We start from the raw sequence: 26,130 nt of genomic DNA on the forward strand, positions 1-26,130 counted from the left end.
ACATGGAAGTGCAATTATTTTAGTAAATATAAACTAGCAAATACCTTTTGTCTTGTGATTTGTATCAGTGTCCAGCCCAGCACTAGCTAAAGCTTTTAGGAGAAGAAGTTTTCTTTCTGCTCTAGAAGGATGCAAATCCCCTGACCTCTGTCTGGACAGTGCTGATTGGCCCTGTGCTGATCACATGCAATCTCCCATGAAAAAAAACCCTCTCTAGCAATACACACCAAACTGAGCATGTGCATGCCTACAGTTCAGTCTGGAGATAAGAGGTGGTCGCTTAAAAAAGGGGAGGAACAGAGAAGAAAGGATCAAACAGCCTTCTTACACAATGCAGAGGATTAACCCCTTAGGTTCCACAGTGAGTATAACAAGCATGCTTTACTGCATATACAGACTAATTTTACTGTTGTGGATTTAGTAACACTTTAAGCTATTTAAGCTTGCTTTATATCTAATGTCTTAAACTACAAGAATAAAGAGACCGGCAGCTTTCATTTATGATGATAATAAGGGTCTTTTCAGGAAGGGACACAATTATAAGCTTTTGTGGTTTAATATGGTGCTGCACCTGCTGGGAGTGGCAACTATAATTTTGTGGTTTTGTTTGGTGCTACAAGTACCAGCTACAAGGTACTTCCCGTTCTCTTTTTTTATAGTTATAATGCATCTTAGTTTAATATTTTATTTTTGCTTCTCTATGTAGTTAATTTTGTGAGAGTGTGTCCCACCTTAAACGTAATCAGTACAAATTCATGTTTAGTAGCTGTGTGCACAAATGGGATTTACATAAAAACCTCTTTATTTTTATAGAATGCTGAATATTGAAAGAGAGTAGCTAGCTCTAACCCCTTGGAGCTGGCACCTCCCGGCCCATTAAGGGTTACAGAAGCAGGGAGGCGGGGCGGGGTTTTAGGGTCATGTGACCGCCGTGATTTGCTGTCATGGCGATCACTTGTTCGGGAAAGGTCCCGATCGAAAGAGGAGATCGGGACCAGGGGCGGACTGACAACTCATGGGGCCCCCTGACAATAGGGGATCATGGGGCCCCTGTGTCCTTGCTCAAACTCAAAAAAGCCTATGAAAAAGGTACCAGGAGCATCTCATGGGGCAGGTTCCAATCGAGGGTGGACTGACAACTCATGGGGCCTCCGGACAATAAGGGATCATGGGGCCCCTGTGTCCTTGCCCAAACTCAAAAAAGCCTATGAGAAAGGTACCAGGGGCATCTCATGGGGCCCCCTACTGACCCCGGGCCCTCGGGCAGAGCCCGAGTTTCCAAATGGTCAGTCCGCCCCTGATCGGGACCTTTCCATGGGTACTGAACATGTGTGCTGGGAGCGCACACTAGAACGCAAATGTGCAGCTGCTCGACGTCTAGGCCCAGACGCCGGGAAACCGCACATTTGCGTTCTGCCGACACCAAGAGGTTAAATATATAGAAATTTGAAAACTTGTTTTTTTTTGTAGAGTTTGTAATTATATATTTAAATAAGTACGTAAAGCTATTTCAAAAGGTCCCCAAGGCAAACACCTTCCAAAGAATAGAGCCCCCTCACATGCCAGGATCCATGGTCAGTAGGTAAAAGGCTAGCCTACAGTCCCCTCCAAAAGACCCTGTCCCTGTTGGATCTGTCACATTTCTCCCCCCTAAAAAGTAGATTAACCAGGTCCCAGACCTCCATCTGGTCTGGACATGCGTTGGTCAGGCAAAGTAAACCTACATAGTGGGTCCACACAATCTCCAGGGAAGAGTTGTTGGTAGTTGTGGAGCTGAGGTTGCGGAACCTCTGTCTGGCTGCCAGCACTTCAGCAGGGAGGTCTTTACCGTTCCGGGGATCGGTCTGCTGCTGAAGAGAGGGGCTGACTGCCCCGACTCTCTGAAGCCATGAAGAAACACAAGGTGCTAGACAGAGGCCAGCGGCACTACACTCTGGCTGAGAAATGTCAACTTACAGGTCAGAGTCCCAACCATTGTCCTGAAGCTTATTTGCCAATGCAGATAATTTCATACCTTCCTGTAATATTCTTTTTTGCCTAGATAGGCTTCTGCTTCAGATGTATCATTCATTGTTTCTTTGTCATGGGAAGCAGTGACCAGTACCTGTTAGGATCTGTTCTTTGGGGAACCTCACATAAATACAAAACTTCTGAATTTCATCTGTGAAATCTGTGCCGAAGCCTCCACCTTCCTGTGAAGACCTGATCCCATCCTCTGAGTGTATGTGTAAGCTTGGTATAATGTCCTTCAATAACCTGTTATTGTATATTTAAATCAAGCCAGCTGCATGTGGATGGTATGGAATGAGGCACAGCCAGTACACTCCAGAGTTTTTGGTCCATTGTCCATACTCCACTGTTGCTCCGGTACAGTGTGAGTTCTTGCTACTTTGGATATATCTGGGAATGCCATAAGCAATAATGAGCTTCTAGAGTATATTGAAGCCTTGTGACTTGATCTGTGCAAGTTCATAAAGACAGTATCAACTGAAAAACTGCAGCCACATCTGTCACTCTGTTGTAGTGCTTGTAGTCGAAGAATAGGGGCACACTAGTGTCAATATGACCAACTTTTTGGTCCAGGAGTGTTTTTTCTTCCAGATTTGCTTCCAGATTTCCCACACCACTTTTCTATGTGTACCTAATCATTGGACGACCATGTGATTATCCAAACTATCCATCCTTTAAAAACTGCCAAGCTTTCAGCATAGATAGTTATATGGGTTGAAAAAAGTCATTACCACAGCTTGCAACTCTGCAAACTGACTGATTCTCTAATTCTATTCTCCTGTGAATTGGGCCTTTACTTCGGTTGTAGGATGTTGCTGTCCAGTAATCTCCAAGCAAAGTGCCTGTGGCTAACCATCAGTGAACAATGATAACTTTCTCATCTTCTGTTGGTAAGTCCAAATCCCATTTGGCTACATTCAAGTGTTTCATTGAGTATGCTTAGAGATCATTTAGGGAGTTGTAAATGCTGGATATGGAGACCTAGATTTGTACTCCAGATCCAACATTGGGTTTTTATAAGGACTTCTCCAGTAGCTTGGAGATAATCCAAGCTATAATTTGGAGGAATATGAAATGTAGTACTAATGTGTTGAAATCGAGAATGGTTTGCAGGTGTTTTCTGAGAAGAGAAGGCAGAAGTGTCTTAGTCTTTTTTTTTTTCTGATCGGTAGTTGCAATTTTGTCATGTCATGATAATTGCACGAATGTTTATAATATTTATTTTCAGTAAAAATACACTCAAAGTAATTTTCGTACACACACACAGTACTTCATTATTATTATTATTGTTGTTATACAGGATTTATATAGCGCCAACAGTTTGCTTAGTGCTTTACAATATAAAGGGAGACCATACAGCAACAATACAGTTTAATACAAGAGGGATAGGAGGTCCCTGCTCCTTGGAGCTTACAAGCTAGGAGGGAGGGGCTAGTGGTACAAAAGGTAGTAACTGTGGGGGATGGACTCGTAGGAGGAGTAGAAGATTCCATTATTAGCTGAGGGCAGGATAGGCTTCCCTGAAGAGAGATGTTTTCGGAGATCGCCTAAAAGTGATCAGAGTAGACGATAGTCTGATAAATTGGGGTAGAGAGTTCCAGAGGATGGGGGAAGCTCTGGAGAAGTCCTGGAGATGAGCATGGGAGGAGGAGACAAGGGAACTAGAGAGCAGAAGGTCGTGTGAGGAGCGGAGAGTACAGTTTGGGTGATATTTGGAGACAAGATTGGTGATGTAATTTGGGGCAGAGTTATAAATGGCTTCATATGTTATCGTTAATGTTTTGAATTACAGATAAGCAATATAACTAAAGTTGTAGAGAATTTTTTTTTTCTAACTAAACTTCAGTTTTAAGCACTAATAAAAAGCGTTATAGCTTCCAATATAAACTATGTGCAAGCATTCAAATTTGAATCTCTATTCTTAAATATAGTTTGTAAACTGAAAATTAAGATTTCAAATTATTTCTAGATCCAAAATGTGAAAATTTTCACAAATTGCTAAGCGAGTATAACAATCAATAATTGTGTGAAAGGACTGAATTTCATTCACACATTGGTGAAAAAAACTCATAGCAATGAGAAAACAAGACAGGGAATGTGCACCACCCTCAAATGTTTTATAACATTAAATGAGGATAAAATATGCAGGTGGCATAGACTGTTAGTGATATAAGCTGGAAGAGTTAATTTGCAAAATCTAATAATATGATGCAACCTACATATTTTTATTTGATGCAAACCTATGCTTATTTTTATGCAGCCAAAAAAAATGTCATACATTAAAAATAAATAGCCAAAGTTCTGAAAAAGGAAGAGGTTCCTTATTCCAGTGGTTTGCTAAGTTCATCAATATTAAATATGTATAAAGTTGGTAGCATGTAGTTATTCAATGGCTGTATTTATGAATATTGCAATGAGACATCTTCAGGACTCGTGTAATAAAATGTGCTCATCAGTAATCAGCACCGCTTTCAGTTGTGAACCCTAAACTGCAAAAATGACATCTCTTACGTGATTAGTTTCTGTGGCCAGCAATAATTTTTCTTTTTTCTTGAGTTTAGCATAAAATACCTTTTTTAGTCTGTTTTCACAAACCCTTTCCTACCCACTTGATTTCCACTTGAGTACAATTGCTTTCCTGGCATTAAACAGTAGTAGACCCAGGAGAGTCCTAGAAACTCTATGGAATGCCAGAGGGTCCACCAATTCCAGCAGACCCACATCCACTGTTAGAAGCACCTGTTTAGTAGTTATGGAGGAAATAAAAGATGCCACAACTTCCCAGAAAGTTTGAATGTGAGGACACCTCCTACAGTCAGAAGGGACAGTAGGGTAAATCTTGTGCAATTGAACAGGGGCAAGATAAGTTCTGTGCAGAATTTTAAATTGTATCAACCTACCTCTGGCAGATACCAACTGTAGTAAGGAACATTTACACATCTCTTCCCAATCTTTTCCATCCAGCTCTGGGAAGTCAACCAGCCATTTATCTCGAAGGGCCTCAAGCCTCATATGTACAGAAGGAAGCAATTCCTTATATATGTTGGATAATGGTTTACTTAGGGTATCATTCCTGAGAAGACTTTCAAAGACAGAGGTATATAGGACTAGGAGTTACTGTAAATACCTAACCAGATGGGGGTTTAGGAGATCAAACTATCACTTCGGACAATCAAAGGGCTTCAACACTCCCCCTGTATAAATCTGATCAATGTATTTAATGTCCTTAGCCACCCAGATATTCAGATCAGGAATAGAAAGAACCTCAGACAGCTGGAGATTAAACCAAAGAGGATTATGCGGGGAGAATAGATTGCCCCGCATGGACCACCGACCAAGCTTTTAGTACTGCTTTCAATGCAGTCATCAAGGGGAGAGAAGCGGTGGGCCCTGATTAGAAAAGATTTCTCAAAGTCCCGTAAGAACCCAAGCAAGATGCATCTAGAACTATGGAGGCATTAGACTCATCTGCAACCAGCCAGTTATGGGCATGGGATAACAGCAGCCATAAAATACTTACAGAGATCAGAACATGACAAACCAATCTGTTGCCAGGGCTGTTGAAGTACCGCTAATTTAAACCTCAGATAGTGTGAGCCCCAGAGTAAAAAGACTAGAGTAGAATAAATAATTTTTAATGATTTCTTGGGGATCTAAATAAGAGAATGTCTACAATAGGGCTTGCAAAATTTTCATTTTAAAAAGCATAATCTGTCCATTTAAGGATAGGGGTAGATTCGTCCATGCCTTCAGTTTAGATTTCATAATTTGCAACAAAGGGACCAAGTTTAAGGTGCTGTAGTCAGATGTGGAGGAGGAGATAATGATGCCCAGGTATTTAATCTCCAAGGGGAGAGTGGGGTCAGCCATCCAATGTGCTTCAGGGTCAATGGGCAAAATTTGTGATTTATCCCAATTTACCTTTAACCCACCGTCTTAAAATTTGAAAGGACATTTTTTCATTTCTATGTTTTTTACACTAGAATTTGGCCACACAAGATTTGTTCTTTTATATTTTACTTCCCAATGGAATGCACTGGTTAATGCCTTTAATATTTTTAATATGTCCTTAAAACACTTCCACTTAAGTTGAGTGTTCGTTTTTGTGAAAATTTGGTCCCATTTAGTATCATACAGTAGGAAGCACAGCTTATTAAAGATGGCTTGAAATGCAGTGTTTTTCTCAAACCCCATATCTATCTTTCCTGTAATTTATTGCAAACGTAATTACTCTGTGAGAACTGTTACCCAAATTATCCTTAACTTCCACATCAGCAATCAGCTCTGTGTTTTTTAGATGAATAGATCCAACAGAGCATTTCATTCCATGAAAATATCCTGCAATATATTAAAGAAATTATAAACCTTGAGGTTGGAGGGCCTAAAGCATACACTTACAATTAATTTAACATTTATGACATTCTTTTGAAACTCCAGTCATAAAGACTCTGCATCATAACTAGTCTTGTTGGTGATGTCATTTCTCATATTCACTTTCAGATCATTATCAACATACAGGCATATCCCTCCCCCCTATTCTACCTACCTTGTCATCTCAAAACAGAGTGTACCCTTTGATGCTCGCAACACAGTCAGGTTTCTGATACTCCTCAAACTCCTCCTCAAAGCTTTTCCATTTTAGCCAGACTTTTGGTATTTGTGTACATATCTTATAATTTTGTACCAGTATTTAGTGTTTTATCATTTTTCATTCTTGGATTTCAGTTCAAATCAGCAAGCATACCAGCATTGGTTCACTCTCACCTCTACATTTAGTGCCCACTTTCATCTTTGTTTGATGGATGACATATTCTTCACTGATCCCTTCTCCCAAATCCTAATCTAACCTTTTAATCAATTTGTTTTATTTAATTTTATTTATAAAGTTTTACTAAGACCAAGCCTGTTTTTAAAATTTTGTTTTCTTTGTCAATCACCAGTGAACATGAATACTGTTACAGAAAAGAAATATGATGCGAAGGCTGGCCATAGAATGTCAATTTATTCACCAAAATTCTATGCAAAAAGATAAGGATGGAAAAGATGTTGTTTTCCAAATTGAAGATTTATTCCCCTTTACTGTGTTGTTTCAATTAGGCAGTTGGTACTCACTGATCACTAAGGGTTATTAAATTGTCAAATTCACACATTTACAAGCAGTCACTTACAAGCAAAATGTGGAAATGGAAAAAAAATACTTCTTAGAGATAAAGCTTTCGAGAATTTACATGACCAATAATATTCTAAAGGTTTTAAAACACTGTTTTTTGTTTGCACATGATGAAAAGGACAGCTTCTCTTTATTCAAGTTGCAAAAAGAACATTTTCTGCTCCTTTAGTAAAATCAAATGCTAATAGTGTCTAATAGGAATCAGATATAAATACATCATATTTTCCTGTTACCATGCCACACTATGCATTCTCCTGTATATAGCATATGCACAATAAATAGACAATGGCAAATTAGACACAGAGCAACCCAGTTCTCAAGCGTTGCTAGTTTCAAAACTGAATACTAGCGAGCATGCAAAATCTGAAAAAGACTTACTTGTAGTCCTCTGCGCCTCAGGATATTTGACTCATCCATGTCTAATTTCTCCTTCTTTGCCCTGTGGTGTCTCTCACACACCCAGCTGCACTATGCTAACTTGTTAAAGTCTTCTTAGATCTGCCTTTCAGTGGTAAGCAAGACCAGAAGTAATTCATCTGCTGCAGAATTCCAGTTGGATGTTACCAGTCATATGATTGCCCCTCGTCTTAACCACTCCATTGCCATACTAATTTGATGTTCTGCTTAGCTCAGTATTTGAATGTTCTGTTACTAAATTGTCATCCAGCTTTTGCACAGGGCGTCACACATCTTAGAACTCAATCAGTTGGCATTCCTATTAGCTTAAAATTATTCATATTTACATGGATTTGTTTAATGTAAATCAGGCCATTTAGTTCCATAAACTTCATTTTTTCATCATGCTTATACTGTGCTTATTCTAAAGAATCAGTGCATATTCTTAGGCTTACCAATTAACTCAGGGCATCTGAAAAATAAAAACCATTAGTGAACTGAAAAGGCTGTATAAAAGTATAGTATTTAAGTATAGTAAACAATTTTTTTGTACATGCAGACATGGTAGTATAAAAATAAAGTCAGAAATAAAATACAATCTTTACAGTAGCATGCACCATAAGTAAACTATTTTAAAAAACTGAGCAATACAGATGGCCTAAATTTTTTTTTTTTAAAAATCAACTTTACACCAGAGGGTGTCAGTGTATGTGCAGTACATTTAAACACTAGCAGTTCTTGTAGCTATGTCCAACAGCTCTCCAGTTATCTCTGTACCTCTGTGTGTAAGATACTTATGTACATGCTGAAATGCTGATTTTTCTATACCTCCCTACTTTCTGAAATTATAAAGATTGACACCTTTTATAGCACATAGTATGTAGGTAAAAGACACTTCCATGCCTGCCGCTCAACTCCCCTGCTAAAGTCTACCATTGCAGCTGGATGGAGCTGTATGTATTTTTAACTTAGTTCACAGAGTCTGACAGGAGGCACCACCTGTCAAACATGCCCATTAAAGTCAATGGGAGCACGCTGCAGTCATGAGCCCAATGGTTTGCTTGTAGTTACAGTATTTCAATACAAAGTACATCTTGAGATTTAAAACAAAGGTAGACATTCAGGAGGAATCGGGATCACCTCCTAAAGGCCTGCCAGCCATTGCTCTACTGCCCCTTGGAAAGTGATCCACCACAGATCACTGTGAGGGACCGCCGAGTGGCACCACTAGCACTCCACCGGTCAGGCGTGCCCAGAGCGCGGAGTCTAAGCCCCAGAGTACTTGTTCACCAGAGCCCCTGATGGTGGGGATGGACTTGGAGTACCCCGGGACCAGGTTGCCACTACTGAGCACACCTGTCAGTGGTAGGGGTGTTCGCCAGGGGCTCCAACCAGGGAGAGCCAGATGTGAGGAGGTCGGGTGACCCCGATGGGATGGATGGATGGCTGAGCAAGTGCGAAGTCAGACGGGCCGAGTTGGTAACGTAGAGGACGGTATAGTAAATGGGAGCGGACAGAGAATCGTCGGGTCACACGCCAGGTCAGCAACAGCAGGTCAGATCTAATGAGGGGCATTCAGAAGAGAGGTCAGGCAAAGCAAGGGTCTGGGCAGGAGAAATCAGCAGGTCAATAGCAATCCGGGTCAAATAACTTACTAGGAACAGGTTCAGATTCGCAGGATACAGGTAGGAGCAGAAGGCACTGAATGACAGCTCAGGGACATTTAAATATCCAGCCCTGCGCTGCCATTGGTGCCCAGCGGGCGGCCGCGGCTTCTACTGCGCATGCGCGAACTCGAACGCCGCGGCCGGCCCGGACCTAGTGCCCGTGTCCCTGCACAGGGCGGTGCACTGCGCCTGCGCCGGGCCATCGCGGCGGGGATCGAGGGGATCCCTGACAGTCACTGCTGCCCATGTAAAAGAGCCGTTTTGCTTCTGGCACTAGAGGGCCCAGTTGTGTATCAGGTGCTTCTACTTTACTTATCTTTACTTTACTACTGCATTTGAAAGAAGCATTGATGTAGGTGTTTTGGTGAGCTTTTTTTGATCCTTCTATATCTGGTATGTGTAGATGTGAAAGAAACAAAACAGACTTACAAATCCTTTGGCTGGAAAACCAGCCAAATGATTGGACAGCTTTATTGTGATACACGTTGAGACAAACCATAGGTGACATAATTTTTTTTTGTTCAACCAGCGAGTTGAAGGCAGAAAAACTGACCTGATTCCCCCAGCCACACATTTGAGGTGGATAGGGGAATCTTCCCCTCTGAGTCATTCTACTCTGATAGTAGAATGACTCTGGGAGTCTTTCCGTCAGCAGAACACACTGATCAGTGCTGCAGGCTATAGCCTGCAGCACTGATCGAGCGGTGAAACTCCGACTGGGCAGCTGTACACATACACGTGTACATGTCATAAATCGTCCGGTCCCTGATGGACTGGACGAATTTTGATCCATGTATGGCTGGCTTAACATGCTTGCATTAAGGGTTAGTTCATGCTAGATGCAGTCCAGTGCGCTTTTCTTCTGCTTCAAAAATGCATGCACAGTGTTTTCCATGTATTCCATTGGCCCTAGTTCACACCAGTGCAGTCAGTTCTGGCCAGTTTCCGGTGCAGAAAAAAAAAATTCTGCACAGAACCCATACTGGAACATGGCAAACTGCATCAAAACTGCACCGGAACTGTGTGTAGTGTGAACTGTAAGCAAAAATGTATCTGGAATGCATGCATTTTTGTGGGTTGAACTGGCCCTAAAAGTACTGCTACAGACTAGCATGGTGTGTGTACACTTTTAGTATGAAAACAGCTTTTTTATCTCAAGTAACTCCCTACATGTGTTGGCAAATATTCCTGTCTTCCAAAAAATATTTGAATTGACTATAAGAACATAGTAATTCCTCATTAATAACACCACTTTCCCCTTTTGCTTTCCACATCTTCCTTCATTTTTCTTTTCTAGACATATTTAAATAATGACTCTACTTTGACTTTTTCATTATTAATCAGCTAATGTATTTGCAGTGTTCTAATGAGGAAAGTTGCAGTTTTGGCATCCTTTAGAAGTGATTAACCTTTTGGGAGTATCTTGCTTTGTTTGTGAACCATTTTCAGAACTGTATAATGTCTGAGGAAAGAGTATGACTTAAACCCACAAAAGTTAAATTATCATTATCTCTATTAAAAGACTTAAAGCCCAACTCTGGGCTCCTCCCCTTGAGAACCAATTCCCCTCATTGAGGCCCCCCATGTGTATTTTATGGTTTTTATGGTAATCTCATTGATTTTCCAAGTGTAACAAGGACAGCCATAAGGGTATAGTTATACCCTATAGAAAATTGTGCATAGCCATTTGCCAAGTGAAAGTGCCTGTATATTGCTTCTGTGCAAATGGGACAAAAAACCTATTAGGCCATTTCCTGTGCTGGACAAATGTTTTTTTGTTGATTTAAAGTGATTTAAAAAAATTTTAAAATAGGAAACAGGTTTATAATTACCTTCTCTGTGCAACAGAATTGCACAAGCAAGCCCCAAACCACCACTTCCCAAGTCCTCCACTGGCGCTCCTGGCTCGTCCTCTGTTTGATATGGGGTTACTTGCAGGTTTGATCCCAAGCTGTGCTGCCTTCGTCCATAGGCACTAGACAATGATACCCCCCTGCTCCCTTGTCACGGAATCTGACTGACAGCCAATGGCTTCCGAAGCTGCCTGTCAGTCCCTGTGTGAAGAGAGAGATGAGAGAGGAGCAGCAGGGCACAGCGCTGGATCAAGAGAGGACTCCGGTAACTATAAGAGGGGTGAGGTGGGTGATACTGTTACCTAAACATTTTTTATCTTTTTTTTTTTAAAGAAATATTTATTCGATTTTGTTAATACATCAAGAAAGATCAACAATGCAATGTGAAAATACATATCATTGCAGCAGAGAATATCAGTAACAATACATAATATACCCTTGTTGATATCACTAAGATTTTGGTTCTTGCTGTATGATAAATAAACATTGAGAGAATTTGTTTTAAGAACCTTGAATGCATTTCAGGCTGATTTGAGCATGGATAAGACATTTTGTGGCCTGAAAAGAGTGTTTGCTATGTAAAACGTTTTTATCTTAATGCAGGGAATACTTTAAGGTAAAATATTTTTAGGCTGTAGAACAACTTTAAAATGGAAAATACAGCATTTGACATCTAGATATGTTTAGTGCAGTCTAATGGTCAAATGCAGTATTTTTCTTTTTTTAATAAATGAGAAACATTATTTCTGAAAAGGAATAAGCTTAATAACATTCCTTTTTGGCCTTTTCACACAGAAAGAATGTTCATACACTTTCACTGAATTAATTGTTATGCAATTTTTTTTATCAATACAGTACATAGTGACTTGAAATCGTGCAAAATTTTCCAATTTATGGGAGCCTTTAAAATTATGCCCATATGCACAATGTATATGTAACAGTCAAGAATATTGTTAACATTACTATGAATACTTTTTTATATATATGGAATGCTAATAAAGTCACATGTCTGCTTCCATCATGATTGTTCATTTAAAAAATAAAGGATAATATTCAGACACATTAAAGAAAGAGATAATGAGATATCTGGTATGGTTGCTCCTTTGTGGGAGGAGTTAAGACATACCAAACCTGATGTGGGTTTTGAGAGAGAGAGAGAGAGAGAGAGAGAGAGAGAGGAAGGGAGAGAGAAAGAGAGAATGGATGAAAGATAAGGCAGATTGTAAAAGGAAGAGGGGGAAATGGGGGGGGGGGGTAAAGGAAGTGGGATGGGAAGCACAGGGAAGATCCAGATCCCCACAGTTGCATCTTATGGTGCTGAAGAATACTTGTTGCCCATGTCAGTTATGTAGGCACTTCATTCTAGAGATTGGAGAAGTATTTTATACTTACATTTTCCAAATGTCACCAGGCTCGTCAGGTGATGTGCAGTTACATCCTACTCTTTGGATCTTCTCCTGGTGGCCTTTAATAATGCATGCTGTATATACCTTGTGAGTGAGGGGTACCTGTTATGGTTCCCCAAGGGATTTGATGGGGCTTGACAGAGGCATGGAATCTAAGTGGCAGTTGATCTTCACCAGAACTCCTCTTGGTGAAGTTGAGCCATGAACCATAGTGAGCCCAGTCCTCAAGATTTCCCCATGAAGTGGGTAACTGGAATGGAGAGTCTACAGTGAGGAGACTGTTCACAGTGTTGCAGACAAGAAAAAATAGCCAGGTCCAGGAAGGTGTTGAATCAGGTGGCAGGCAAGAGAGTAGTCAGGTCTAAGCTGAGGTCTAGGTAGGCAGCAAGCAAGAGCATAGTCAGGTCCAAGCAGAGGTCTAGATAGATAGCAAGAGCATAGTCAGGTTAATGAGGGTTAGAATACCTGGCAGGCAAGTTTCAGTTTTTGAGTGGCTGGCAATAAAACACAACACCAGACACTTGAAAGGCTGGAGTTTATATACACTTCTGGCTGGAGGATATGCCCATTGCCATTACTAGGAACTCTGGAAGTCCTAGCAGAGATTCTGCAAGTACCATTCATAGTCCTGTCAGGGATTCTGAGAGTAGTAGTTCTGGAAGTCCTGGCAGGGATTACAGGGATTCTGAGAGTACTATAATAGTGCTGTGGTGCCCCCTCAGGAAAGGAGGGTTCCATGAAACCCTACACTCACAGTGTGTTCTATAAACTAGGAATAGGTATGCCCAGGGCTTTTTTTTTTTTCAAAGAATAGGTGCAGAAACTCCCCCCTTCTGAATCACTTCTTGTCTCAACCCAGCTCTGAGCACAGTCCCTTGTTCTACCCCTAACCACCTCCCAGTACTGTTACTTATACAGAATACACAGCCAGTATCATTTTGTGGTGCTATGTAATTTATATGAAATGTGTTAATGATAACAAGAAAAGCAGTAAAATAGATCCCCTGCAGGCAACAGCAATATACCCTCCAAGCAACAAAATACCATCCCAGCAACAATAGACCCCCCGCAGCAACAACAGATCTCCCAGCAACAGCCAGCATCAATAGACTCTCCAACAGACAGCAGCAATAGACTCTCAACAGTATATCCCCACCAGCAACAATAGACCACCATGCAAAAACAAATCCCCTCAAGTGACAATAGATCTTCAGAATCAAAAGACCTTCCAGCACATCTCAGAAACCCTTTCTATTACATACATTCGGTGCTGGAGGGGCAGGGACTCCGTTCCCCTGCGTTCCCACTGAAAAAAAGTCCTGGGTATGCTTTCTTAAATGTACACTATATTAGGTTTGAGTCCATTTTATTTTAATCTCTTTAACTCTTTCGTATATGTTTTTCCACTATCTATATACAATCTGTGTTTTATAAAGGAACATTTAATACCTGACACAGGATTCCTAGAGCACTATGGATTACCTAAAGAGACAACACACCAAAGAGGTTTCATACTTGGTAGGGGTTGGGGGATTGTGGGTTTCTTTGCTGTGCACCTAATGCTTGCCTGTTAACATTTTTGACCATGTGTAGAGTTATGGTTGACGTTTATTTGAGTTCAGGGAGCTCAAATATTTGAATGGGCTGCCTAATGTACCAAAAATCACCACAAATAAGAGCTGCAGCACTGCAATGAATGGTAGTTTGTCACTAGAGAGCAGTGGTGTTAACACACCCAAACAACAGACTTCTTTCAGAAAAACTGGAGTACTCATGCTAATACACTTTGTCCCCTACATAGCAATCTTCAAATTGCAAATTCTCAAAGATGAAAATGTGTGTTTGCATGCATTGTGTAAGTTGACGTGTCTGGCGTACATTCTCAGTCACATGCGTGCATCCTCTATAAGTGGTTGTGCTTTTGTGTACTTTACCGTATATAGTGCTGTATCTTTAATTCAAGCTTTTTTTTTTCTATATATTATTTGTTTTAAATGTGGTATAAGCATATTATATTAGTTTGTTATGCCACTTGTGTTAGTTGGATACTTAGGCTAACTTTTTTGGACATATGAACAAAAACAGAGACTCTATCTGTTGCTGGAAAAAAAGACTATCAAATATTCATGTGCAATGTATCAAATTTACCCTAATGAAGTGAAAAATAAAGCATTTTGAAGTGTTTTAGTACTGTATTTTGCAGTTTTACCATCTCTAAATAAATTACATTTATAAGTGCAAAAAGCAAAGATTAATACAATATCATAGCTTTCTTGCATTTCAGCATAAAAACTTTTTACAGCTGAGTGTTTAAAATTGCACATATTTTATATGAGCCTCTATATAAAGTTACGTTTGTCCAATTAAATCAGGAAGTGCTATAGGCCATTAAAACAAATTCTACAGAGTTATCCTCCAAAGGCAGATGATGCAGTAAACTTCAAAAAAAAAAAGTGAAATACAGCTTTAGGCAATTCACTAAAATATTATTAATTCAATTAATAATTCAAAACATTCAGATAGTTTTGGATCTAAACATGTTTATAAAATAACATGAGATAAAAAAATTGCTTACTTTCTGCAAAATAGGAATACAGTATATAAGAACTTAAACTTCTCTTCTTATTATTCCAGTATTAAACTATTAATGAAAGGTCTATATTAGTGCACATTAGTTATATAACACCTGCAGTACTACCCCCTTGAGAGCCATTGATTTTGGGTCCCCTTAGTTTCCTGCATGGCCAGACAACACGCACTTTCCAACTTTCATTCAGAGTCAGTAACCAGTCCATGGGCTTGTTTTTGTTATTTTTGGGATAAACAACTTGGATAGGGTCTAGGGGTATATGGAATGCCCAACTTGAAACTAATAACTCTGAGGACAAACTTCACAAAATGTAGGATCCTAGACTTTCTAGTTCCTCCAGAGTGGCATCAGAGCAGTGATAAAGCCTCTATGAGAAGCTGTTGGTCCCTAACTCACATTCATACGTACACATCAGCACTCCATCTTCCTCCCTAATCTCTTGCTAGCCAGGCTCTGCCACACTGCCAGGGCTTCTGCCTCGGATTAGTCAGACTCCCATGATTATGCAGATCAGCTCCTCCTGACCTCCACTCACTGGCTTCTAGAAACTTCTCCAAGCTTCTAGAACCAGCTGGAGGTACCAGAGGACTGACCTGCAGAGCTCCCCAGCCTGACCTGAAGTAAACTGTCAAGGTCCTACCTTTTCCCAGAGGTTATGTTACTCCATGTGCTGGCATCCATCTTGGATTTCTGCTGAGCATGATGGGAATCTTTTATGCCTTCAGGTCTCTGAGGTCCATCCCCCAGAGGGGTGTGGCTGAGTACATATAAGCCTGTGATCTGCACATGCTCTTTGCACTTGTGTCTTGTGTCTTTGTCTTGCTACAGCTCTGTGTATACGCTCGTGACTCTTCTGGTATCTGACTCGGCTTGTGACTAAAACCATTCTCTGTGTTTTCCTTCGATCTGACCTTCCGTTGCTGAACCCGGCCCGTGACCTGTGATTCTCTGTCTACTGTTCTGTACCGTTTTGTCCCGTTGTTGTGACCCGGCTTGCCTGACTACGCTATTGTCATTCTCACCAGCTACACGCCATTGCGGCGGCCATTACCGCAGCCGGGGTGTCTCGGGGGCCGCGACCTGGTTCCTGGCTGCGTCAAGTCCATCCCCACCATCAGGGGCCCTGGTGAAGGGCAGCCTGGGACTTAGACTCCGCGCCCTGAGGGACTTCGGTCTGTTGGTGGTGGTTGTCGTCAGCCAGTGCATTACCCTGCCACTAGGCCTACCTGTCCGTTCCACAGCCCTGCCCTGACATAAACCCTCTGACTCACACCAAGACTTCTAACAAGCCTCAAACTATATTCACAAACAATGTACACAAGAGGGCATTACACACATTTTTAAAAATCATTTAAAAAAAGTGTTCTCTGTGATTGGATAAAGCCCATCAGCACCATGTCAGACTGAGAATATAAGAAATCTACAGAGCGTGCCTGTATCACATTTCTTTAGAAGAAGGATAAGGAGCAGGGCCCTCCTAACCCTCTTGTATTGAACTGTATTGCTGCTGTATTGTCTCCCTTTATATTGTAAAGCGCTGAGCAAACTGTTGGCACTATATAAATCCTGTAAAATAATAATTCTTTACTTGGGGTATCATATAAAAATGTAAATATATCATAATTTCTGATATAATACCCGAGCCTAGTTTTTTTCACTATCTTATAAAAATCTTCTTAATTAACCTTTAAAGGCATTGCACACTTTCAAATGTTTTTTTTGTTTTAACTAGGTATTAGTGTAGGTATATTCCCTGTATCTTTTGTTTGCTTTACCTTGTAATGATGGGCTCACATGTTTTGGTTCCTGTTTGTAGTTTCATGGTTGATTGATCCCCCAAGTCCACATACTAATTCCCTTAGCTTGTCCCTGTTTGCTAAAGTGACATTCAACTTTTGTTCTGGGTCACAATCCATGCCTCATCATTTCCTCTGTGTTGCATCACAAATGTGGGAGTGCTAATGTGATGAAAGACTGCAAATTATCTCTAGCATTTAATATGTGGTATATGTAATTACGTGTTTTAAATGTTCCCTTAGGTTAACCTAATTTTGAACCCACTTTTGAAAGTGAATTTTCCATTTTGAAAGATGAATTTTTGCTTATCTTGGTGACTGAGTTAAAACAAAGTGAAGATTCACTTTCCAAAAAATACCCAATCATGTGCAAGGAAAATTAGTAAAGCAAAAATTGCTTGCACATGGTTAGATAATTAAAGTCAGTATACCATCACCTTAAACAAAGAAAATAAAACTTAGCCTAGCAAATGAGACATACCTGGTGGAAAGTCTGCAATGGGTACAATCACATAGAGGGTGCCCAGAGCGGCAGAATGGCGATATGCAGAATGGCAGTGGTGTGCTGGAATGCAGATAGCACTGGCAATGAAAGAGGCCAGAACTGGCAGATGGTGTGATGTTTGACATTTAAACTATGTCAGACAGTTGAACTATAAACCTCTCTACCTAATTTTTCATTATATTTTAGCTAATTAAAAAAAAATCATACTATTCACATCTCTTCATACATAAACAAATTTCAAAAAGTTGTTGTTGAAGAGCTCATAGCTGAAAAGTATTACTTGATTTGGTCCATAAGGGGTATATAAGTGTGGGAGCTCATGTGGATATGTGTATCCTGTCCAAAATGGCAGCTGTATCACAAGTACATAATTAAAAAGTTGTGACTCATTCATATATTCAGCACCTTACATTCACCTGTTCAACCTGCTCCCAAAACAAACCCTCAGTGCAGATAATGTTTTCCTAAAGCCCAAGTCTTGTTTTTTAAATTTGTCATGCAGTCAGGTGGCATAACAAGTAAAGAATATGGGATTCTTTAAGATTATATTTTCATAGTTAAAGCCACAAGAAGTTGCCTTCCCATATGGAAGAAAAATATATTTGAAATATATTTTAAAAATATTATTTCCAAATATGTTGACATATATTTGAAATGCTACAATTATGGCCATGTTCACTATATTTCAAAATATATTACAATAAATATATATATATATATATATATATATATAAATATACGTACACACACACAGTGTGTGTGTGTGTGTGTGTGTGTGTGTGTGTGTGTGTGTGTGTGTGTGTATATATATATATATATATATATATATATATACACACACACATATATATATATATATATATATATATATATATATATATATATATATATATATATATATATATATATATATATATATATATATATATATATATATATATATATATATATATATATATATATATATATATATATATATATATGTGTGTGTGTGTGTGTGTGTGTGTGTGTGTGTATATATATATATATATATATATATATATATATATATATATATATATATGTGTGTGTGTGTGTGTGTATATATATATATATATATATATATATATATATATGTGTATGTATGTTGAAATGCATTTTTATTACAAAATATATGATAAATATTTATAAATATATGATAAATATAAAAATAACTTTCAAATATACTGTATGTCTTTAAAAATACAAATCTACATTTTTGGAATGCATTTACAAATATATGTAAAATATTTTAAAATGACTTTTTTATTATGGTAAAAAAAATCTGAAGAATATATTTTTAAAAGATATAGGGAGCAGTAGGGAACAGTCAAAAGGCATTTGATGACACAGGCACAGCAGAAAACCTGTGTTGCCTCTACAGTAGGTAGGTAGAGTTCAGCAGTGTGGGCCTTTATCAAAATATCCAATGCTCACAGTACCCGTGTGGTCTCAGCATTTGCCTGCAAATAAGTTGGGGTAAAGAGCAGCAGCTATTTTGGCACTTTTTACATGCAAAACCAAATGGAGCTAGACCTTAGAGCTTGATAGGAGCAGCACATGGTGGAGAGACTTAGCAACAGTCTCACCCTCCTCCACCTTTTGCTGCACCTCCCCTTACGCCACATTTCCCTGGTGCCTCCAAAAGTACTTCTGCTTCATCCAGTGGGAGGGAGTCTGTTAGGGGACTTCAAGGTCTGTCCTTTTCACCTCCAGTAATAAAAATGGTAAGGTGACAGACAGACAGAAGACCAGGAAGCCTAGGTTGGAACCTCATCCCTTGCCAACACCCACCACGCCATTTCCAATAAGCTCTCTAGGCCTAGGCTGAGTGGAGGCTGACTGCAGGCAAGGTGAAGAAGCCAGGCAAGGTCGTGTATGATAACAGCACCTGGGGGAGACTGTCAGGCCCATGTGCTCAACTTGGCTCAACTTGCTAGTCCAGGGCATCCTGCACAAGTACCCATAAATACAGGACCTGCTACAACAGGCCAAAAGAATTTTGGACATTTTTGGCCTTCCTGACCACTGCTCACCAGGTGGACTTGCATTGACAAAACCAGCTGTACACCAACAGATTAGTGTTTAACAACCCCAAATGCTGAATTTCTGCATTGAATATTCTCCAGAGACTAAAGCAGCAGCAACAGGCTTTAAATAAATATATGTACAGCTATGAGAGGAAGACTCACTCTGAGGAGTTGAGTTTTTTCCTTCTAGCAGTAGCTGCTAATATAATTTTGTCTCTGTTTGGGAAGGCTGCAAAACCTGAGCAGGCAGGGATAAGTACCACCTCCGTTCCTGCTGGAACACTCACTATGTGGCCTTATAGGGCACTAGAAGCACAGTGGTAAGGGGGACTCTAGAGGACAAGGTGGAGGGTTGGGAGGCTAAAGAGGAGGAGGAAGGTCACAAGCACCAGTCATAAGCAGCACCTAAACTTGATGTTCAGAGATTATATGGGCTCCAGGGTGCACATGACCAGTCAAACACTGCTCTAATCAACAGCTCTGCTCAATGGAGTAATAATTATGTTGCTTAGAGCAGTAATTAGTGACGTAAGAGGGAGTTTGTGCTTGAGACCTGTGGTCTGACTCTACTATGTTCTGGCAACACATGATTCTTTACTAAGCTCGTAAGGGCAAAACTCGTCAGAGTGTTCTTGTGCTGACATAGTAAAGACTTACTATGAGTGATGTCATTGGTGTGCTTCAGCCTGTATGTTTCAATACAAATATTTTAGAGCTACTACTTCTGATGGTCTAGTAGTACCACTGGATAAAAATATACTGTATGTATGGCTTTAAAGAAAACTACAAGCCTGGGAAATGTGAAACAAAACAAATAATAGTTTAGAGATCTACTGTTGTTTGTAGGTAAAGCTAAATGTAAAAGGAAAAAAATATTAGCCAAATATACACTGCTGAAGTATGCTGTTGCTGAGGCTGTCCATGAAAACTGTGACAAATTTGTGGATAATTCTGTCAAATTTGGACCGATTTATATATCTCTTGCAAATTTTATACAGAAAATGTATGTGGAACAGTCTCAATAAATGATTTTGATTTTACAGAAGCCTCCTTTTCCAAACCCATCTCAGATGTTCAAAAGGTGCAAACTATTTTGAGAAAAATTACCAGAAATTCAGATTTTGTGGTGATTTAGAGAATTTTCCAACCACTGAAAATTATTTGTTAGGCACTAAGTAGTGTCTAACATAATACCACTAGTTTAGCTTATTCAAAAGCTCCACAAAGAAAATTTGCTATGCCTTATTTATTTTTATTACAAGTACTTATATAGCGCTGTCAATTTACACAGCACTTTTACATATATTTTGTAATTCACATCAGTCCCTAACCTTCAAGGGGTGTACAATCTAAGGTCCCTAACTTACATTCATACATACACATACTAGGGATAATTTAGACAGGAGACAATTAACCTACCAGCATGTCTTTGGAGTGTGGGAGGAACCCAGAGTACCCGGAGGAAACCCATGCAGGCACAGGGAGAACATGCAAATTCTAGGCAGGTGCTGCTGTGGTTGGGATTTGAACCACCAAACCTAGTACTACCAGGCAGATGTGCTAACCCTTTAGCCACTGTGCTTTTGTTTTGTTTTGTTTTTTTACATATTTTTCATCTATAGTCGCTGAACGGCTCTGCTCCATAGGCTATTAGGTCCTATATATACCACTGAGGCTAAATTCACTCCTTTGCATTTGTGTTGTACTTCATTTTTATTTGTGATTTTAAGCTTTTGTCATTAACTTTGTTTTTCAATGTGTGTACTTGTTGCATTTTCAACCACAACAGCACTTGGCCGCCATGGTTGACAATGGATTTACTTTGCTGGAAGATGTAATTGATGATCAATTAACATAGGGGGACAGTTTATGCATTATTTCTTTTTGCTATTAACCACTTCAATACCCCCTTTCTGCCCAGGCCAACTTTCAGCTTTCAGCGCTGTCGCACTTTGAATGACAATTGCGCAGCCATGCAACACTGTACCCATAAAACATTTTTCTAAATTTTTTCATTTAGCTTTCATTTGGTGGTATTTAATTACCACTGGGTTTTTTATTTTTTGCTAAATAAACAAAACAAAAAACACTGAAAATTATGGGGAAAAAAATAACACGTTTTTTCTTAATTTTTTATACAATTTTGCAAATAAATAATTGTTCTTCATAAATTTAGGCCAAAATGTATTCTGCTACATTTCTTTGGTGAAAATAACCAAATCAGTATTTGTTATTTAGTCTGTAGGAAAGTTATAGAGACCACAAACTATGGTATATATCTAAAAATGTATCAATCCTGATGTACTGATCTCACTTCTTGAGGCCCGAAAATGTCAGGACAGGACAAATATCCCTCAAATGACCACTTTTTGGAAAGAGGACAGTCCCAGGCGTTTAGTAAGAAGGCATGGCAAGTTTTTTTAAGTTGTACTTTTTTTGTCATAATTGTTTGGAGAATGAAGAAAGGAAAACTATATATTTTTTTTCAATTGTTTTTTTTCATACTGTCACCAATGCAGTACAGCATCATCATATAACTGGTGTGATGGTGATCAGGGACACTGACTGGTGACAGTACAGAAAAAAAATGTAAACTTTTTTTCAATTTTTAAAAAGTTTTTACGTTTTTTTCTTTCTTTTACAGTTTTTAACACACTGGGCAATATAATGTTACCATAATAACATTGTACTATTCTAGGGAAGTGATCAGGATTTTTTTTTATGAATTTCACTGGTATAATCAACCATTTTTACTAAATGAAATTAATGTATTTATTGTATTGTTGTGATTAGCTGTGATTTGTCACCGCTAATCACATGGTACAGGTGGGCTGTGATTGGCCCTGTCTGTACCATGTGATCATTGTGACTAATCACAGCTAGCAACACAATTGTACACAATGAATGGCATGAATCGAAGCCATTCATTCTTTACAATTGTCATGTGATCTGCTGTGACTGGTCACAGCAATCACATTGTACCAGCAGTGGGCTGGTACAGTGATCTGTCATTGACTGTGTCCAATGGAAGATCCGGTGACAGATCGCACCTGCAGCATGGCTATTTGGCCATGTACACCCTCTCCTAACTGCCGATCTCCTCCACTCCTCCTATCACTCCATCCCCCACAGCCATCTCCTCCTGTACCACTATCACCTCCCTCCTAGATTGTAAGCTCGAAAGAGCAGGGCCCTTGACCCCCTCGTGTATTGTTTTGTTACTGTATTGTCTCATGTACTGTCCCCCACTATAATGTACAGCGCTGAGCAAACCTTTTGGCGCTATATAAATACTGTATAATATTAATAATAATAATAATGCAGGGTATATTCTGGGAGGACATAATATGATGTCCACCCAGAACGACGAAAGTCATTTTGCTATAGGCCCTGGTGGGAACTGGTTAAATTACTTTTTTTGGTGTGGTTGTGTTTATTTACTTTTAACACTTTCTGGGAATGGGTAGATGGTACCTGGCAAGAGGGGGACAGATAACTGGAGGCACTCTTTTTCTAAAGGGGATTATCAGATTGCTTTATAAGTTCTACCCTACAAACCCCAACATCCCTTTTGGGGGACTGGATGTGATAAAGTAGCTGTTCCTCCACATTGTGACAAGGTAGCTTCAAGGGGGAAGCTAGAAGCTGATTGATTAATATGCACAGCTGCTCCAAATTCTGTGTGCTCTGGTTTTAGTAAATTTCCCCATTGCATCTTTTTGCTAGAGAACTCTGATAGAAAAAAGTCTGTTAAAAAAAATAACAATATTATAGTTAGATCAGGGCTGGATAGTGTTAGTGTCAGCCTTAAGCTGGGTACACACGGGCCAAAAATTTGGCTCGTGTGTACAGTTTCTTGTGCTACAGAAGCTGGTCTCACAACCAGCTTCTGTTGAATGGGCATGCTGGAAAACCAGCATCTGATCGGCATACAATGGAGGATGAGACTGTTGCTTTTGGCATTTCAACCAATGGCTGCCAGCATTGATCTTTGTATCCTGGCAGGGGGGGCGGTCTCCCTGTCAGAACACAATACCTCAGCTGAAAGATCGATGCATTGACATCGGATATGTTAGCAAGGCGATCTGAACATTTGTTTTTCATTCATCCAGCTGGGTTGAAGAAAAGAAAAACTTCCTGTGAGTACCCAGCATTAGGTTCAGTGTGTATTTGATAGGTAAAAAACAAAAAAAAAACAAGATGTATACTGTTGTTTCTGAGCCCTACTGTGGGTGCAAAAAATACACACATGCATTCTATGCATGTCAAGAGTAGAAAAAATGTAATTCATCCAGATACACTAAGAAGCAGCGATATGTACAGTTTTATTAAAAGTTACACAACTGCCCACATGGAAGAAAAATATATTTGAAATATATTTTAAAAATATTTGAAATACTACAATTTTGGCCATATTCAATATATTTGAAAATATATATATATTATGTTGAAATGCATTTTTATTTCAAAATATATGAAAAATATTTTTAAAAATACATTTTCAAATATGCTGTATGTCTTTAAAAATACAATTCTAGATTTTTGGAATGCATTTACAGATATATGTAAAAATATATGTTGAAATTACTTTTATATATGTTAAAAAAATCTGAAGAATATATTTTAAATAAATAGGTTTTGAAAAATATTTTTGACATACTTTGTAATATATAAAAAACGCATTTATATATATATATATATATATATATATATATATATATATATATATATATGCTGCATATATATATACTGCATGATATTTTATATATTAAAAAATATCTGAAAAAATATTTTTCAAAATATATATTTTTTAAATATATATTTCATATTTTTTTAAAACACACAAACAAGTCATTTTAACACATGTTTTTACATATATTTGTAAATGCATTCCAAAAATCTATATTTGTATTTTTAAAGACATACACAGTATATTTGAAAATGTATTATATATATATATATATATATATATATATATATAATTTTTTTTTAATATATTGAATTTGGCCATAATTGTAGTATTTCAAACATATGTCAATATATTTGGGAAGAATATTTTTAAAATATATTTCAAATATATTTTTCTTCCATATGGGTGGGTTTAGGCGTTAAGGTGTGTTTTATGTTCATAATTAGGGGTTAAAGACCCTGAGTGTATATTTAAATATTGCAATATTGCACTAAACAGACAAAGTGGGGTTTATTTACTAAAGCTGGAGAGTCCAAAATCAGACTCCCTTCTGCATAGAAACCAATCAGCTTCTAACCTCAGCTTGTTCAATGAAGCTTTGACAATGAAACCTGGAAGCTGACTAGTTTCTATGCAGAAGGGAGTCTGATTTTGGACTCTCCAGCTTTAGTAAATAAACCCCAGTGTGTCCTCAAAAGGACAGGCTCCATCTCTGTGCAGTGCCTGCATGGTTTAATACACACTTTTTTTTTTATTTTTTAATGACTAAGCCTCACATGGTCCTGTGTCTGGGTTTTTTCCTGGGTATAATGTATGGATTGTTTTGTATATATATTAAATACATTGGAAAAATATACATGTTTTATGCTTACATTTTGTTTTTATAAAAAAAAAAGTCATTCTACATAGTGTCCCAAATTTGTTTGGAAAACACAAGAGTTAAAGCCTGTCTTTTTTTTTTTTCTAGGTTGACAAAGGATGGCAATGGCAATGGGTGTTTCTCACATTAGATCTGCTACCAGGCTCTCAATGGTACTGCTTTTTACTTATAATGAATGCTGTATAAATTAGAGCAGAACATGGACAATGCAGCTATTTTGCAAAGCTGAACGAAATGATTTTCCTTGTTGTTACAACTGTGCAATGGTTTTCTATACAATTCACAGAACACTGCTGGAAAGCTTATTTTTTGTTAAGTACATTTATGTACCTTTTATTATGTTTTGCTTTTCTCTTTTTTTTTTTTTCAAACAAGGCAATAGTTTTTGATTAACAAGTTTTAGTAGTAATATGAAAATGTGAAAATTATGCTTTTCAGAAAAGTTAAAGGTAGCATGATATGCTTTTCTAATGTATTAATACTATCTTATAAAGCTGTTTTATCTCAAAGTGCACCATAGTCAACCAAACTGAAGGACATCATTTAATAATTGTTTTTCTTTCTGAGTTCATTTATTGGCGTTTCCTTCATGCTGACCTTTCAGAGAGAGTTTAATCCTCCATTAGAGCCCATCCTGGCTGTTTAAATGGACACTACACATTTGACCTTTTATAATATTAAGATCCAACACTGAAGGTGAGAGTGTGTCCATGGGAGTTGGTGATGGTGGAGTGAATATTATCTTTGCTCTGTTCTGTGCGCAGTTGGATGTTCATTTTAAAGACTAATGGACCTTATTTGATGTTTTATTTCAAGTGCACAATTTTTGTTTTATAAGTGTATTAGTATTTTAATTCTGATTAGACCTTGTACATATTGGATTGATTAGCGTAAAGGGATATTACAGCACACTAAAATCTATTTATTTATACACATTTGTACACCGTTGGTTAGTAGTGTGAGCACTGCTGCTGGTCAGATTCTCTGAGGTGAGATGATTGCAAGAATTTAATATTACTTATAACCGATATAATTTAATAAAATGTTGCAATCAATTTGTTATGGTATAGATTGGGGTCTCCAAATTTTCTAAACAAAGGGCCAGTTTACTGTCCTTCA

The 26,130-nt window shown here is 38.5% G+C and overlaps 1 protein-coding gene and 1 long non-coding RNA gene across 5 annotated transcripts in view; one reads left to right on the forward strand and one right to left on the reverse strand.

Moving 5' to 3' along the window:
* MAST3 (microtubule associated serine/threonine kinase 3) overlaps nucleotides 1-7,744 on the reverse strand; it is a 282,906-nt gene extending 275,162 nt beyond the window's left edge. For all 4 annotated transcript variants that reach the window (XM_089670052.1, XM_089670050.1, XM_089670047.1 and 1 more), the window contains exon 1: nucleotides 7,559-7,744. In XM_089670052.1, the coding sequence (XP_089526178.1) occupies nucleotides 7,559-7,597 (39 nt within the window). In that variant the 5' untranslated portion in view covers nucleotides 7,598-7,744. The remainder of the gene's footprint in view (nucleotides 1-7,558) is intronic.
* The window catches only part of LOC149468524 (uncharacterized), a 34,212-nt gene that overhangs the window by 1,435 nt on the left and 6,647 nt on the right, over nucleotides 1-26,130 (forward strand). The window contains exon 2 of the long non-coding RNA XR_016311701.1: nucleotides 25,099-25,163. This is a non-coding gene — a long non-coding RNA (uncharacterized LOC149468524). The remainder of the gene's footprint in view (nucleotides 1-25,098; nucleotides 25,164-26,130) is intronic.

Source organism: Staurois parvus, unplaced genomic scaffold (genome assembly GCF_062004578.1).
Source record: "Staurois parvus isolate SC_StPar_1 unplaced genomic scaffold, SC_StPar_1.0 ptg000086l, whole genome shotgun sequence".
NCBI lineage: Eukaryota > Metazoa > Chordata > Amphibia > Anura > Ranidae > Staurois > Staurois parvus.